The sequence below is a fragment of the Heptranchias perlo genome, chromosome 1, assembly GCF_035084215.1.
Source record: "Heptranchias perlo isolate sHepPer1 chromosome 1, sHepPer1.hap1, whole genome shotgun sequence".
In the NCBI taxonomy this organism is placed as follows: domain Eukaryota; kingdom Metazoa; phylum Chordata; class Chondrichthyes; order Hexanchiformes; family Hexanchidae; genus Heptranchias; species Heptranchias perlo.
This window is the reverse complement of record NC_090325.1, coordinates 44,327,418-44,345,185: the sequence shown is the minus strand read 5'-3', so window position 1 is coordinate 44,345,185 and position 17,768 is coordinate 44,327,418. Positions and strand designations below refer to the sequence as shown.

The 17,768-nt window shown below is 43.2% G+C and overlaps 1 protein-coding gene across 1 annotated transcript in view; it reads left to right on the top strand.

Annotated features, from left to right (window-relative positions):
• dnai1.2 (dynein, axonemal, intermediate chain 1, paralog 2) overlaps positions 1-17,768 on the top strand; it is a 240,567-nt gene that overhangs the window by 120,979 nt on the left and 101,820 nt on the right. Inside the window, exon 14 of the mRNA XM_067991157.1 lies at positions 6,033-6,122. Coding sequence (XP_067847258.1) covers positions 6,033-6,122 — 90 coding nt within the window. The remainder of the gene's footprint in view (positions 1-6,032; positions 6,123-17,768) is intronic.

Here is a 17,768-nt window from a genome sequence, read left to right as displayed (position 1 = left end):
ACCGAGTGAACCTTCTTTGTACTGCCTCGAGAGCAAGTATGTCTTTTCTTAAGTGTGGACACCAAAACTGTATGCAGTATTTCAGGTGCGGTCTCACCAATACCTTATATAACTGCAGCAATACCTCCCTGTTTTTATATTCTATCCCCCTAGCAATAAAAGCCAACATTCCGTTGGCTTTCTTGATCACCTGCTGCACCTGAGTGTCTGGAACGAGCTGCCAGAGGCAGTAGTAGAGGCGGGTACAATTTTGTCTTTTAAAAAGCATTTGGACAGTTACATGGGTAAGATGGGTATAGAGGGATATGGGCCAAGTGCAGGCAATTGGGACTAGCTTAGTGGTATAAACTGGGCGACATGGACATGTTGGGCCGAAGGGCCTGTTTGCATGTTGTAACTTCTATGATTCTATGATTCTATGATTTTGTTTTTTTATTCTTCCTACCAAAGTGGATGACTTTTCATTTTCCCACATGATACTCCATCTGCCAAATTTTTGCCCACTTGCTAAACCAATTTGTATTCTTTTGCAGACACTTTGGGCTCAATTTTGAAATGGTGGTGGGATGGCAGCAGCAGCAGCAGCAGGGGAGGGAGGGAGGGAACAAGTATAGTGCCATAAGTACCACAATGAGGTATATTTAGTTCTTTAACTATCATCCTACTGGCTTGAATTGCCGCAATTTTCATGGCCCCCAATGCACCTGCAATTTACATTTAAAATTGAACCCTTTGTGTCTTCCTCGCAACTTACTTTTCCACCTATCTTTGTATCATCACCAAATTTGGCCACAGTACACTCGTTTCCTTCATCCAAGTCATTGATGTAGTTGAGGCCCCAGCACTGATCCCTGCGGCACCCCACTAGTTACAGATTGCCATCCTGAAAATGGCCCCTTTATCCCGACTTTCTGTTAGTTAGCCAATTCTCGATCCATGCTAATATATTACCCCCAACACCATGAGCCCTTACCTTGTGCAGAAACCTTTTATGTGGCACCTTATCGAATGCCTTTTGGAAATCCAAATACAGTACATCTACTAGTTCCCCTATATCAACCCTGCTCATTACTTCCTCAAAGAACTCTAATAAATTTGTCAATGATTTCCCTTTCATAAAACCATGTTGACTCGCCTTGATTTTATTTTGAGTCTCTCAATGTCCTGCTGCTACTACCTTAATAATCGATTCTAGCATTTTCCCAATGACAGCTGTTAGGCTAATTGGCCTGTAGTTATCTGCTTTCTGTCTCCCTCTTTTCTTGAATCGGGGCGTTACATTTGTGGTTCAAAGTGAGTAAATGGAGTTGAGTTATAGATCAGCCATGATATAATAGAATGGTGGAATGGGCTCAAGGGTTTGACTAGTCTATTCCTGTTGCTATATTCCTATGTTTGGTTGTACAAAAAACCTCAGTTGGCCAAGGTTCTGGCTCCAATTCTACATCTGCATCCACTGGCTTGTTTGTCCTCCAAGTATCACCACATATCAATTCCTCATCTACACTATCTGTACCCCCTTGAGCGGATGTCTCTTGGCTGCTGAGAACTTGGGAGAGGGTGAATGACAGGGTGGGTGAGTGGTTTCCAGTGCTGGAAAAGGTAGAGGGGACTGCAATGTCTTGCTCTTTATCAATCTTCTCACTTTTCTCCTGGCTTGCAGTCTTAGGAAGCAAAGGCAGTACTGTTAACTTTGGTGTACTTGAACAGTGTTCTATCTTAATCAGCTACTTTGTGGATCTCTTCTGAGAAAAGTGGTAGCCGTTGAAGGGATTGTAGAATACTTAGAAACATTAAATAAGGAAAGTAAACATTTCTACGAACCCAATGAAGGCATAGAGACTCGCACAAATGCATCTCCAATTTACAGGCCAGAGTTGAAGTCAATTATTGTCAGTGGTTTCTCTTCTTGTGCTGTTAAATGTTGGATGTTGGTACTTGCTTCCTCAGTTTTCTAATATTCCCTGGCATTGTGCACTTTCTTCTCCTGCAGGAGGAATACATTGTATTAATTGTGACTGCAGGATCTGGTGATTGCAACCAATCAGTCAGGATTTGTGCAATGCACTGTAGGTGTAAGGACCTAGGATAACAGGCTTCAATGTGCCAGCATGTAATATTAGACGTGAGACATTTGACATGAGTACTGTTCAGTGACTTTGCTTCTGGAACAAGGAATTTGGTGCCAGGTGATACCCCAAGAGATTATTCTTCTCAAGAATATCCATTTGCTTCTCTATAATTCATTTTGTTTTTTTGCATTTGTTCTTAACATATAAGCAACACTGGCAAAGCAGTATTTATTGTCCATCTCTAGTGTGGGATTGGAGTCACGTGTAGGGGTGATAGATTCCCTTCCCTGAAGAACATTAGTGAACCAGTTGGGTTTTGATTACATTCCACAAACTTTCATGGAAATTTTCTGGTGCTAACCCATGAATTATAGATGGTTTTTGAATGCACTTTCACTATTTGCTGTGGTGAGATTTAGGAACATAGGCCATTCAGCCCTTCGAGCCTGTTCGGCCATTCAGTTAGATCATTGCTGATCAGTACCTCAACTCTATTTATCTGCCTTTGTTCCTGTAAGAATGCTGGGTTTTGGTATGCTGACAAATATATGCCAAGGAAACAAACAAACCCTTAACACCTTTGCTTGTACTCCTTACTAAGAATGGTCTGGGGTCTTACCGCCCAGTTTTAGGTTTAGGATTGAGTGATGCCTCAGTGGGCTTGCCCTTACATTATCTAGTTTGGATTCAAATGAATTTATTTTACCAATCTTCGATTAGGATGCCCACAAGCTACTGAGTGAGTATGTTAACTTTTTTCAAATCATCAAAAATAGAGTTAAACAACAAGTCATGCACTAACAACTAATTATTTACCACAAACTCAAGGTTAAACGTTGGATATATAACCACTTAATGGATATGAATAGATGTACTCAAAGTCATCAGCTTGAATAGTGAATTATCAATGCTCAGAGTTACATAGCAAATGAGTAATGGAGGTTACACAGGCAATTCAGTGTATCACTATAAATCAGCATTAATGGAAGCTGCGTATTAATTATAGCAGCAATCAGCGTTTGAAATTCTTACAATGGATAAGGTTAATTTAGAGTTAAATCCCAATTTGGCTGAAAAGTTAACAGCAGTAAATAGACAGTTTATCGCATAGCTCAGGGTCTATGCGAATTGTTAGCAATGTTCTGCAATCTGTGCAAGCGTTTGTAGATGGAAGCATAAAATTACAGAGAGATATTAATAGATTAAGTGAATGGGCCAAACTGTGGCAAATGGATTTCAATGTTGGCAAGTGTGAGGTCATCCATTTTGGACCTAAAAAGTATAGATCAGAGTACTTTCTAAATGGTGAAAAACTCGAAGTGGATGTCCAAAGAGATTTAGAGGTCCATGTACATAGATCATCAAAATGTCATAGACAGGTACAGAAAATAATCAAAAAGGCTAATGGAATGCTGGCCTTTATAGCTAGAGGATTAGAATACAAGGGGCTAGAAGATATGCTACAGATATACAAAGCCCTGCATAGACCACACCAGGAGTACTGTGTTCAGTTCTGGACACTGCACCTTAGGAAGGATATATTGGCCTTGGAGGGAGTGCTGCATAGGTTTACTGGAATGATACCTAGACTCCAAGGGTTAAATTACGAGAAGAGATTACAAAAACTAGGGTTGTATTCCCTAGAATTTAGAAGATTATGGGGTGATTTGATCAAAGTTTTCAAGATGTTAAGGATAATTGATAGGGTAGATAGAGAGAAACTATTTCTGTTGGCTGGGGAGTCTAGGACTGGGGGACATAGCCTAAAAGTTAGAGCCAGGACTTTCAGGAGTGAAGTTAGGAAACACTTCTACACGCAAAGGGTGATAGAAGTTTGGAACTCTCTTCCGCAAACAGCAGTCGATGCTAGCTCTATTGTTAATTTTAAATCTGAGATTGATAGATTTTTGTTAGCCCCATTTTCCTTAATGCCTTTGGTTAAGGCGGGTATATGGAATTAGGTCACAGATCAGCCATGTTCTCATTGAATGGTGGAACAGGCTCAAGGGGCTAAATGGCCCTTGAGCCTGTTCCTATGTCCCACTCCTGTTCCTATGTCCCACTGCTAAATCATGGGGTGCTCTTTTTAGGCATGATTATGTAAATTAGGCCCCTAATTTACCTGTTGAAGGACCACTTGCTGAAATGAGATGTCGGGCTTGACCCGCTCAGGATTCTTCAGTGCCAACGAAAGCTAAGTTTAATTTTTTTTTTAAACATTCCTGTGGCGCTAGGAGGAATAGGAATGCTCCTCCGACTCCACAGGAATCACAATCAACCTCCTCCCTTGTAGCCTGCTCCAATCTCCCCTCCCGGGTCTTACCTTAGGACTGCTGCCGGCGAGGCAGGCAGCCCCACACTGATCTCATCGCTCGGGTGAACTGCCTGTGGAGGCGCGACTTGTGTTGGCAGCTTGCATTGAAAATGTGCATGAGGCCCAAGGGGAAATGTCCATCTATCCTCGGGTCTCTCGGTTCTGTCACACGCTTGTCATGCAGCGCCGAATCTAGGCCCAAAAATGGTCCCAAACCAAAATATACCTCCTTGTCTCTGATCCCAGTTTAGCCATCAAGGTTCTGACACAAATGTGAGGGGATGTGACATGCTTATGTCTCAGTAAGTGCTCTTCTCGAGGCCTGAGCCCAGACATAATGGCTTCTCACACAAGTAAGGAATGTCTGTTGTATAAACAAGCCTTCCTTTAGTAATTAATGTGGAACCTTTATGTCTTAATTATCTGTGACCTTTTTGTGGCTAAAAGCCTTGATGATGGTTTGAATTATCCTGCTTCCAGCAACTTCCCAGCATTCAGTTGAACAGATGGACTCCAGTTTGTGGGTAGCTTTTAAACTGCACTTCATTTTAGGCACATTTCAGGCAGTTTACAGGGCATTCCCCAACAAATTTCAAAGGCACCCTTCATGCAATTTACAGGGCACTGCTCCTACAGTCCAAATCCCTTGATACCCTTACCTAACAAAAATCTATTGATCTCAGATTTGAAATTTCAATGATCCCAGTATCCACAACCTTCTTGAGAAGAGAGTTCCAGATTTCCACTTCCCTTTCTGTGAAAAAGCGCAACCTGATTTCACTCCTAACTGATCGAGATCTAATTTTAAGATTGTGCCCCTTTATTCAGGATTCTGCCACCAGAGGAAATAGTTTCTCTGTATGTACCCTATCGAATCTCTATCATTTTAAACACCTCAATTATATCACCCCTCAATCTTCTAAACTCAAGGGAATACAAACCCACTCTATGCAACTCGTCCTCATAATTTAACCCTTCAAGCCCGGGTACCATTCTGGTGAGTCTGCTTTGTACCCTCTCCAAGGCCAGTATATCTTTCCTGATGTTTGGTGCCCAAAACTGAACTCTGTACTCCAGATGGGGTCTGATCAAGGTTCTGTTCAACTGAAGTATCACTTCCTCACTTTTCAATTCAAACCCCTTTGAGATAAAAGCCAACAATCCCTTTGAGATTAGCCTTATAGATCACTTTTTGTACCTGTACACTAGGTTTTAGTGACTTGTGTACATGGACACCTAAATTTCTGTTCTTCCACAGCTTCTAGTCTCTTACCATTAACAAAATATTCCCATTTGCTTTTCTCTGATCCAAAGTGGATGACCTCACACTTGCCCACATTGAAATCTATCAGCCATAGTTTTGCTCACTTACTCACTCGCCTTTATCCCACTAGCCTTATATAAATTAGCTGACCTCAGAACAGTTTCATTAGATGGCTGTGCTTGTCTTTGGCTATAGCATGTTCTCTCACTCTGTGCACAAACAAAACAAAAAAAGACTCCCTGCTATTAGCATAGCAAGTGCCATGACTGGTCTTTAATTTTAAATGGCAAGCAAAGTCTTGTGTGATAAAAGAAATCTTTTGCATGTTCGTTTTCATTTGTAACTGCTAAACACTGAACAATTTTGTGATGACTTTTTACAGGTGAAGTGGCAAAAAGATGACCTGGACAACAATATGAATTTCTTCTCAATCTCATCAGATGGACGGATTGTTTCTTGGGCTTTGGTTAAGGTAAGTGTTTTTCTGCAGCACTTTTTTTGGTGGTGTTCATAGTGTTGGGCCTGATCGTCTGGAAAACAGTCTGATTATTTGTTACCAGTTTCACATCATGTCTACTGAGCCAGGGTAAGTTAGAAATTGACAATCAAGGCAGGATTATTAACTCACTACATATTACCAGCATTTTTAATAAGGAAGTATAAATTGGTAACATTCATTATGAGAAAGTCGCATCACTGTTCACAATTAAGAAGAAGAAATAAAACTATGACTGCTTGAAATCTGAAACAAAAGCAAAAATGTTTGGAAATACACAGCAAGTCAGTCAGCATCTGTAAAGAGAAAAGACAAGTTAATAAGACTAATTTTCACTTTTGGCAGGAGGAAAACTAACACAATGTGAATTTTCCGCCCATTATACACCTCACCCGATTTTCCTGTCCATTGAAGTAAATGGAAAGGAAAATTGGGCAAAGTACATAACGGGCAGCTTCAGATACTTAGCATTTTTTGCATCATTCATTACCACGGATAACTCTACCATTAGCTTGCTACCCATGTTAGCTGATATTGTTAATGGTTCCCTCTCCTCAGGTACTGTCCCCCTTCCCTTCAAATCTGCCGTCATCAGCCCCCTCCTCAAAAAAGAAAACCCACCCTTAACCACTCTGTCCTTGCAAACTACCGCCCCATCTCCAACCTCCCTTTGCTCTCAAGTCCTTGAATGCGTTGTCGCCTCCCAAATCCATGTCCGTCTTTCTCAACTCCATGTTTGAATCCCTCCAATCAGGTTTCTGCCTCTGCCACAGTACTGAAGCGGCCCTTATCAAAGTCACAAGTGATATCCTATGTTACTGTGACCTGGTAAACTATCTCTCCTCATCCTTCTCAACCTGTCTGCACCCTTTGACATGGTTGACCACACCATCCTCCTCCATCGTCCAGCTGGGTGGGGCTGCGCTCACCTGGTTCCACTCTTACCTATCCAGTCATAGCCAGAGAATCACCTGCAATGTCATCTCTTCCGACTCCTGCACTGTTACCTCTGGAGTCCCCCAAGGATCTATCCTTGGCCCCCTCCTAATTTTTTATCTACATGCTGCCCCTCAGTGACATCATCCAAAAACACATCAGATTTCACACATATGCTGACGACACCCAGCTCTACGTCACAACCACCTCCCTTGACCCCTCCACTGTCTCTCATTTGTCACATTGCTTGTCTGACATCCAGTACTGGATGAGCAAAAATTTCCTCCAACTAAATATTGGGAAGACTGAAGCCTTGGCCTTCGGTCCCCGCCACAAACTCCAATCCCTAGCTACCAACTCAATTCCTCTCCCTGGCTACTGTCTAAGGCTGAACCAGACCGTTCGCAACCTTGGCGTCCTATTTGACCCTGAGATGAGCTTCTGACCACATATCCGCTCCATCACCAAGACCGCCTACTTCCACCTCCGTAACATCGCTCGTCTCCGCCCCGCCTCAGCTCATCTGCTGCTGAAACCCTCATCCATGCCTTTGTTACCTCCAGACTAGACTATTCCAATGCTCTCCTGGCTGGCCTCCCATCTTCCACCCTCGCTAAACTTGAGCTCATCCACAACTCTGCTGCTCGTATCCTAACTTGCACCAAGTCCCGTTCTCCCATCACCCCTGTGCTCACTGACCTACATTGACTCCTGGTCTGGGAAGGCCTCGATTTTAAAATTCCCATTCTTGTTTTCAAATCCCTCCATGGCCTCGCCCCTCCCTATCTCTGTAACCTCCTCAAGCCCTACAACCCTCTGAGATCTCTGCGCTCCTCCAATTCTTGCCTCTTGTGCATCCCCGATTTTAATCTCCCCACCATTGGTGGCCGTGCCTTCAGCTGCCTAGGCCCTAAGCTCTGGAATTCCCTCTCTATATCTCTCACTACTCCTTTAAGACGCTCGTTAAAACCTACCTTTTTGACCAAGCTTTTGGTCACCTGTCCTAATATTTCCTTGTGTGGCACGGTGTCAAATTTTGTTTGATGACGCTCCTGTGAAGCACCGTGGGACGTTTTACTGTGTTAAAGATGCTATATAAATGCAAATTGTTGTACCATTTTGTTAGTTGGCTTGCTGGGAATGACCTGCAAAGGCTAGAAACCCAGATGAGAGTGCACTGGTTGCTTCGGGTACAGGTTGCATTTTAATTGAGAGCAGATTTGAGCTATCACTCAAGATATTTAAAATATCTTATCGTCACTGTAAAGCATATTCTGATCAGTTAGAGGTGAAAAGATTTATAGGGTTCAATGTGAAGTTAGTTTGGACTGTCATGTAATTCGCTATCAATGGTGCAGTGATTTAGTATTTCACATGTTCTGGAATATATCAGGTAGTATATACTTCTAATGATTCACTGCAGTTATTTTTTTTATTTTTAATACAGAAAATTTGAGTTCTTGGGATGAATAATGATTAATACCCCACAGTGATAAATGTATATGAACTCCACATAAATGATAATGAGAACTAATATTTCCCCACATTGGATAATGGCTGTTATTTTAAAAAAAAACAACACACATGTAATTAACAGTGCATAATCTGGAGTCAAATCTTATCTTTTACTTTGCTTTTAGAAAAAAAAAATCCAGGTTATCATGATTCATAGTGCTCCCGTTTATTAAACAAAATGTTGAGTTCTATTTCTGAGCATGTACTTCTCCTGAATGCTCTGACTGTTATATCTGTCATGATCAGAAGAAAGAAAGAACTTGTATTTATATAGTGCTTTTCATGATTTCAGGATGTCCCAAAGTACTTTACAACTAATGAAGTACTTTTGAAGCGTAGTCAATGTTGTAATTTAGGAAAATGTGGCAGCCAATTTGCGCACAGCAATAAGACAGATGATCAGGAAATCTGTTTTGGTGATGTTGGTTGAGAGCTAAATGCTGGCCAGAACACCGGGAGAACTCCAACTCTTCTTTGAATAGTGCCATGGGATCTTTTATGTCCACCTGAGAAGGCAGACAGGGTGCCGGTTTAATGACTCATCCAAAAGATAGCACCTCTGACGGTGCAGCACACCCCCAGCACTGCACTGAAGTGTCACACTAGATTATGTGCTCAAATCCTGGAGTGGCACAACCTTCTGACTGAGAGGGGAGTGCTACCACTAAGCCAAGGCTGATATTTCAATTGTATTTGCTTCCAATGACCGTACTCAAATTTGTTGGGTCACTTAATCAAGTTTTCGAGCAGCCACTGAAACATCCACATAATTGATAAAAGTTTGGACAATTAGCTTAGGTGAACAAATACTTAATACAATGAAGCATTAAAAAAGTGGTGTATTTTCAGATCAACGAAAAGTCATGGAATGATACAGCATAGAAGGAGGTCATTCGGCTCATCGTGTCTGTGCCAGCTCTTTGAAAGAGCTATCCAATTAGTCCCATTCCCATGCTCTTTCTCCATAATCCTGCAAATTTTCCCTTTGAAGTATTTATCCAATTTCCTTTTGAATGTTATTATTGAATCTGCTTCCACCACCCTTTCAGGCAATGCATTTCAGATCATAACAACTCGCTGCATAATTTTTTTTTCCCTCATGTCACCTCAGGTTCTTTTGCCAATTACCATAAATCTGTGTCCTCTGATTACTGACCCTCTTGCCATTAGAAACAGTTTCTCCTTATTTACTCGATCAAAACCCTTCATGATTTTGAACACGTCTATCAAATCTCCTGTTAACCTTCTCTGCTCTAAGGAGAACAACCCCAGTTTACCCAGCTTCTTCACGTAACTGAAGTCTCTCATCCTGGTACCATTGTAGTAAATCTCTTCTGCACCCTCTCTAAGGCCTTGACATTCTTCCTAAAGTGTGGTGCCCAGAATTGGCCACAATACTCGAGCTGGGGCCTAACGAGTATTTTATAAAGGTTTAGCATAACGTCCTTGCTTTTGTACTCTATGCCTTTATATATAAAGCCAAGGAACCCGTATGCCTTTTTTAACAGCCTTTTCAACTTGTCCTGACACCTTCATAGAACCATAGAAAAGATACAGCGCAGAAGGGGGCATTCGGCCCATCGTGTTCGCACTGGCTCGAAGAACAACCAGGTGCCCGTTCTAATCCCACCTCCCAGCACCCGGTCCGTAGCTCTGCAGCTTACACCACTTTAGGTGCAGGTCCAGGTACTTTTTAAAAGAGCTGAGGGTCCCTGCCTCTGCCACCAATTTGGGCAGTGAATTCCATACACCCACCACCCTCTGGGTAAAAGAGTTTTTCCTCATGTCCCCTTTAATCTTTCCGCCAATCAGCTTAATCTATGTCCTCTAGTTCTTGAACTGTCCGCTAGGGGAAACAGCTACTTCTTGTCTACTAATCTGGGCCCCTCGTAATTTTGTACACCTCAATCAAGTCACTCCTCAGCCTCCTCTACTCCAAGGAAAAAAACCCCAACCTATCTAATCTCTCCTCATAGCTGCAATTTTCAAGCCCTGGCAACATTCTTGTAAATCTTCTCTGCACTCTCTCCAGAGCAATTATGTCCTTCCTGTAATGTGACCAGAACTGCGCACAATACTCCAGCTGTGGCCTTACCAGTGTCTTATACAGTTCCATTATTACTTCCCTGCTTTTGTATTCTATACCTCAGCTAATAATGGAGAGCATTCCGTATGCCTTCTTCACAACCTTATCTACCTGTACTGTCACCTTCAGGGACCTGTGCACATGCACTCCAAGGTCTCTCATTTCCTCTACCCCTCAATATATTCCCGTTTACTGCATATTCCCTTTTACTATTTGCCCTCCCTAAGTGCATTGCCTCACACTTCTCCGCGTTGAACTCCATTTGCCACTTTTCCACCCACACCACCAACCCATTGATATCATCTTGGAGTCTACAGCTATCCTCTTCACTATCAACTACAAGGCCAATTTTTGTGTTGTCTGCAAATTTGCCAATCATGCCCCCTACATTCAAGTCCAAATCATTAATATATACCACAAACAGCAAGGGACCCAACACTGAGCCCTGTGGCACACCACTGGAAACGGATTTCCATTCACAAAGACATCCATCGACTTTTACCCTTTGTTTCCTGTTACTGAGCCAATTTTGGATCCAATTCGCCACATTTCCCTGTATCTCATGGGCTTTTACCTTTCTGACCAGTCTGCCTTGTGGGACCTTGTCAAATGCCTTACTAAAATCCATGTAGACAACATCCACTGCACTACCCTCATCAATCCTTCTTGTCACTTCCTCGAAGAATTCAATCAAATTTGTAAGGCATGACCTTCCCTGAACAAATCCATGCCGACTATCCCTGATTAAACCATGCCTTTCCAAATGACATAATCAATACTGAGATAGGATAAACTAATAGTTTGCCCACCACCGAGGTAAGACTGACCGGCCTATAATTGTTCGGCCTTTCCCTCGTACTCTTTTTAACCAATGGTACTATGTTTGCAGTCTTCCAGTCCTCCAGTACCTCCCCTGTATCTAGTGAGGATTGGAAAATGATCCTCAGAGCATCCACTATTTCCTCCCTGGCTTCCTTCAAAAGCCTAGGAAACAATCCATCCGGCCCTGGTGACTTATCAACTTTCAAGGATTCTAGTACTTCTCTCAAGGATTCTAGTACTTCTCTCATAATGTTTACCTTATCCAATATTTCACACCTCTCCTCTTTAACTACTACGTCCAGATCATCCCTTTCCTTTGTGAATACGGAGACAAAATATTTAAAACCCTACCCACATCCTCTGCTTCTACATACAAGTTACCCTTATCATCCCTGATAGGTCCCATCTTTTGCTTAGCTATCCTCTTGTTCTTAATGTACTGATAAAACATCTTTGGATTTTCTTTAATCTTACCAGCTAATATTTTTTCATGCCCTCTCTTTTGTTTTCCTTATTTCCTTTTTTACATCATCCCTGTGCTTTTTATACTCCTCTAGGCTTTCTGCAGTATTTAGTTTTCTGTGACAGTCATAAGCTTCCTTTTTCTGCTTTATCTTTCCCCGTATACTTCTAGACAACCAAAGGACTCTAAATTTGGCAGTGCCACCCTTTTTCTTTGAGGGGACGTGTCTGCATTGTATCTGTAGAATTTCACTTTTTAGTGCCTGCCACTGATTTCTCCTCAAGTAGTTGTGTCCAGTCCACTTCTGCCAAATCACCTCTTAGTTCTGTAAAATTTGCCTTCCCCCAATTTAAAATGTTTACTCCTGATTTAACTTTGTCCTTTTCCATAATAATGCTAAAACTAACTAGAATTATGGTCACTATCCGCAATATTGTCACTTCACCCACTTGCCCATCTTCATTTTCCAGGACTAATTCTAGAATTGCATCTCCTCTTGTTGGGCTTGTCACGTACTGGCTAAAAAAGTTCTCCTGCACACCGATCAAGAATTTTGCGCCCTCTGTGCCCCTCACACTGTTTGAATCCCAGTTGATGTTAGGGTAGTTGAAGTCCCCTACTATTATTGTCCTCTTATTTTTGCACTCAGAAATTTGCCTACATAATAAATTTGCTCTCCCTTTCGCTATTCGGGGGTCTATAGTACACTCCTAGTAGTATGACTGTCCCTTTTTTATTTCTTAGCTCAACCCATATGGCCTCGATTGATGATCCATTTAGCATATCATCCCTTCTCACAACTGTAATTGATTCTTTAACCAATAACCCCCCCCCCCTCCTTTTTTATCACCCACTCTATCCAGGGATATTGAGCTGCCAATTATCCCCCGCTTTAAGCCAGTTTTCCGTTATAGCAATGATATCATGCTGCCATGTGTCTATCTGTGCCCTTAGCTCATCTGCTTTGCTTGTAATACTCCTAGCATTGAAGTATATACCCTTTAACCCCGACAAATTCCTGTGCTGAACACTATTTAACCTTCTTGCTTCTTTTGCCTTTCTGAGTCGCTAACTAAGTCACTAACTGCTTTTCTACTTCCCGGTTCCTGCTCTAAATTTGTCCTATCTGTACCTGCCTTTTGGTTCCCATCCCCCTGCCATACTAGTTTAAACCCTCCCCAACAGAACTAGCAAATGCCCCCGCGAAGATATTGATCCCAGTTCTGCTTGGGTGCAATCCGTCCAGCTTGTTCAGGTCCTGCCTTTCCCAGAATCTGTCCCAATGCCTCAGGAATTTAAACCCCTCTCTCCTACACCATCTCTCAAGCCACACATTTATCTGGTCTATTCTCCTATTTCTGCTCTCGCTAGCACGTGGCACTGGGAGTAATCCTGAGATTACTACCTTAGAGGTCCTGCTTTTTAATTTATTTCCTAACTGCCTATATTCTGTTTGCAGGACCTCATCCCTTTTTTTACCGATGTCATTAGTACCGATATGGACCACGACCTCTGGTTGTTCACCCTCCCCCTTCAGAATGTTCTGCAGCCTCTCCGTGACATCCTTGACCCTAGCACCAGGGAGGCAACATACCATCCTGGAGTCACGCCTGCGGCCGCAGAAACGCCTATCTGTTCCCCTTATGATGGAATCCCCTATCGCTTTTGCTATCCCATTCTTTTTCCTCCCCTCCTGTGCAGCTGAGTCATTCGTGGTGCCACGGTCTTGGCTCTTGCTGCATTCCCCTGATAAGCCATCTCCCCCAACAATATCCAAAGCGGAATATCTGTTTGAGAGGGAGATGGTCCCAGGGGACTCTTGTTCTACCTGCCTAGTCCTTTTACTCTGCCTGGCAGTCACCCATTTCCTTTCTGCCTGCGTAATCTTTACCTGTGGTGTGACCACCTCACTGAACGTGCTATCCACGATAATCTCAGCTCCACAGTGAATCCACCCACAGCTCCAGCTCTGAAATGCAGCTAGCCAGTAGCTGCAGCTAGACACACTTCCTGCACATATGGTCGCCAGGGACACTGTTAGTGTCCATGACTTCCCACATAGCGCAGGAGGAGCATATCATGGGTGTGAGCTCTGCTGCCATGACTTGTCTTATATTAAGCTCGTTAGTTACTCCCTTTAAGGAGTTTATTCCTTTAAATTACTCTTAATTTAGAGAATGTTAACTACACTAGGCACCTTGATTCACTAAAAAAACACTACTTGGTATAAGACCTGCGGACCTTACCTTTCTTTTTACTTTAGTTACTGCACTGTAGAAAAGTAGAAATACTCACCTGAACTTACTTGCCAATCAGCTGCTTCCCCTGCGCTGCATCACTTTTTCACTGGTGACGTCACCTCTGGAACTCCGCTGCTGGCCTCAGTGAGGGTCTTGGTGTAGGTCTCTCCGCTGCCTCACCACTTTTAAACTTAGCGCTGCTCTGGTGCTCCCCCCAGGTCCGTTCCCCGCCGGTTCTAGAGGCCTCACCGCTTTTAAACTTAGCGTTGCTTGTGTATGTGCATTCCCAGGTCTCTCTGTTCCTGCAGCCCTTTTAAAATTATACCATTTAGTCTATATTGCCTCTCCTCATTCTTCCTATCAAAATTAATCACTTCATACTTCTCTGTTAAATTTCACCTTCCATGTGTATGCCCATTTTACCAATCTGTCTATGTCCTCCTGACGTCTATCGCTACCCTCCTCACTTTTTACTACATTTTTGAGTTTCGTTTCATCTGCAAACTTTGCAATCATGCCCTGTATACCCAAGTCTAGGTCATTAATATATATCAAAAAGAGCAGTGACACTGACTCTTGGGGGACAGCACTGAACACTTCCCTCCCCTCTGAAAAACAAGCGTTCACCACTACTCTCTGCTTTCTGTCCCTTAGCCAATTTTGTATCTACACAGCCACTGCTCCTTTAATCCCATGGGCATCAATTTTGCTAACAATCTATTATATGGTATTTTATCAAACACCTTTTGAAAGTCCATATACATAGCATCAACCGCACTACCCTCATCAACTCTCTCCGTTACTTCGTCAAAGAAACCAATCAAATTAGTCAAACAAGATTTGCCTTTAACAAATTCATACTGGCTTTCATTTATTAACCCATGTTTTCCAAGTGCCAATTAATTTTGTCCCGGATTATTGTCACTCGCCAAAGTTTGGATACAAAAACATATTGTGGTGAAATTGGTCATCGGCGATAGTGCAAAATAATGAATCGGCCGCCTATTTTACGTCCTGGCTGATTTTCTTTTCCATTAACTTCAATGGAACAGAAAATCAGGTGGGGTGTAAAATGGGCAGCCGATTCATTATCATCTGTTTTGCACTACCACTGAAGAGGAATTTCACCCCTAATCTGCTTGTACGACATACCTCAGTGTGCAATTTTTAGGCAGGCATGAACCTAATTAAAATATATAGGGGTGACTTAAGCAATCACAAAATAAATTGTTTTTCCCACTTGTAATATGGGAATTCACCTACTTAGGCTTCATTCTACTGCTGGTGGGCCCGGCTAGCTTGACTAAGTGTAAATTGTACGGACCTTATCTTCACAATATACGGTTAAAAATACTTGGTGCTGCTCTGTGATTAGGTGGGAACACAAGTTTGAACTTGCTATCTACACTTAGTCTAAACGAAAATAATGTGCTCTCATGATGGATTTCTAAGGGCAACCTTTTTGCCATTTTACATGTTGGCTGGCTAAATACTGAATCAGCAGAAATCAAGATAATTGAATAACATCTTTCATCATATCTCGGCCTTCCCTCACCCCCCACTTGGTTTCAAACATATTGAGGGGAATTTTAATCCCCACGAATGGGTGGGTTGGAGTCGGGTGGGAGGTGAAAATAGTAGGTTTTTTGGTCGCGACTGCAACCCGGCTCCAATGCACCCACTTCCGGATTTAACATGGGCATATTTGGATGCATGCGTGGAACCAAATCACCGCGGTCGCGTCCCCAATTAGTGCCAGCGGGCGGGTCGTTAGCGAGGCATTTAACTTCGTTTGACAGAGTTGAGGTAGGTTTTTTTTAAATTGTGGCTGACACAAATTCGAATTAACATCTCTAGCATGGGGCTTCCGATTCTCACCAGTGAAATGGAGGCGAGATTCAGCTGCAGTTAATTTGGGTTTCTATACCTGTGATTGCCTCATTTGAATTAAAGTTAGTTATTGCAGCTAGTCTCTCAGTTCTGTCAGGCAAACATTTGGCTGAGATTTTTTGTGTTCATCCAGCTTTTGAAAAAGTTTTGAGACTTTCAAATTGACAAGATCTGGATGGGGGGGTGCCATGGATGTATTCGAGAGGACATGTGAGGATGAGGAAGATGACCATCCATGGCAGGCACTTGCTGTGTTGGAATCCGCAGGTGCACAAGAGAGGTGCACAACAAAGATCTGGAGAACAGCAGATAGAAGAGCTGAGCAGAGAACAGCAGAGAGGGGAGCAACAGAGAGGCTGAGGTCACAGGAGGCACTAACCATGTGAGAGGGTATACAGGCAGAGGCTGAGCTTCCTGGACCTCTCCGACTAGGGCCTACGCGGGCTCAGATTGAGTCGGCAGGTGGTAGCAGACGTCTGCTGCCTCCTTGAAGAAAAGCTGCTCCCTGCTGGACCTGGTGGCCAAGTATTGCCCGTCGCAGTAAAAGTAACCACTGCCCTCAATTTCTTTGCCTCTGCATGCTTCCAGGATGCCACTAGTGGCATCTCCAGGGTGTGTCAGTCGTCTGCATATAAGTATATAAAGCAGGTGATGGATGGGTTGTTTGCCAGAGCGTCTGCTTACATGAACTTCCCCCGCAATGGCAATAGCCAGAATGAGCAGGAGTCGGTTCCACCTCTCTGGCTGGCTTCCCACAGGTGCAGGGTGCAATCGATTGCACACGTGGCAATCCGAGGACCACCACATGAGCCAGGAGTATTCTTCAAGGGGTTTCACTCCATCAATGCCCAACTGTGTGCGTCCACAGGAAGAGATTTATGAATGTGTGCACCAGATTCCCTGGAAACTGTTATGATGCGTTTATTCTGCACCCTGCACAACATAGCGCAGCAGAGAAGTTTCGAGGTGGAGGAGGAGGATGATGGAGGAGAAGAAATATCCTCTGATGGCAACAACATTGAAGAGGAGGAGGTGGATGAGGAGAAATATAAAGATGGGTCACCCATCGCCAGAATAAGCGCACGCATTGCTGCCTGGGATGCCCTCATCTCTCACAGATTCTCTTAGTAACAGTGGCAACAAAGAGACATTGAAATACTCAGGCCAGCTGCCAGAGCCGCCATTCATTATAAATGATGGCCTCCGGGGTTCAGCATCTGCGTCCAACTGAGCATAGCTTGGAGAGGAGTGCGCCCTCCGACATGGATTCTCCACAGCTGCCCTTGCCAGCAGTGTCTACACCTGCTCACTTGTGAGTTGTGAATCACCAGGTGACAATCCAACTAACTGGCTAACAGGATCTACTGAAGTGCTGGTGCATGGCTGTATGTCCTGAGATGGTGTACCCTCAGAAGGAATGCGTTCCTCTGAGGAATCAATGTCATGCATCTCCGCACATTCTTCTTGTGCATGTGAAGGCCCTGGAAGACAAAAGAAAGCTATATGAATTAGTCATGGCAAAGTAACAATCTTGGCAATCACCATGTTCAGGTTTCTCATTGTTCAGTCATTGATGAAATAAAGTCATCATGTGTGTGAAAGATCTTTTAAATTCTGTCACCAGGCATCTGCGGGTTCCCAGTTTCGATGGAGAGGGATGCATCTGATGG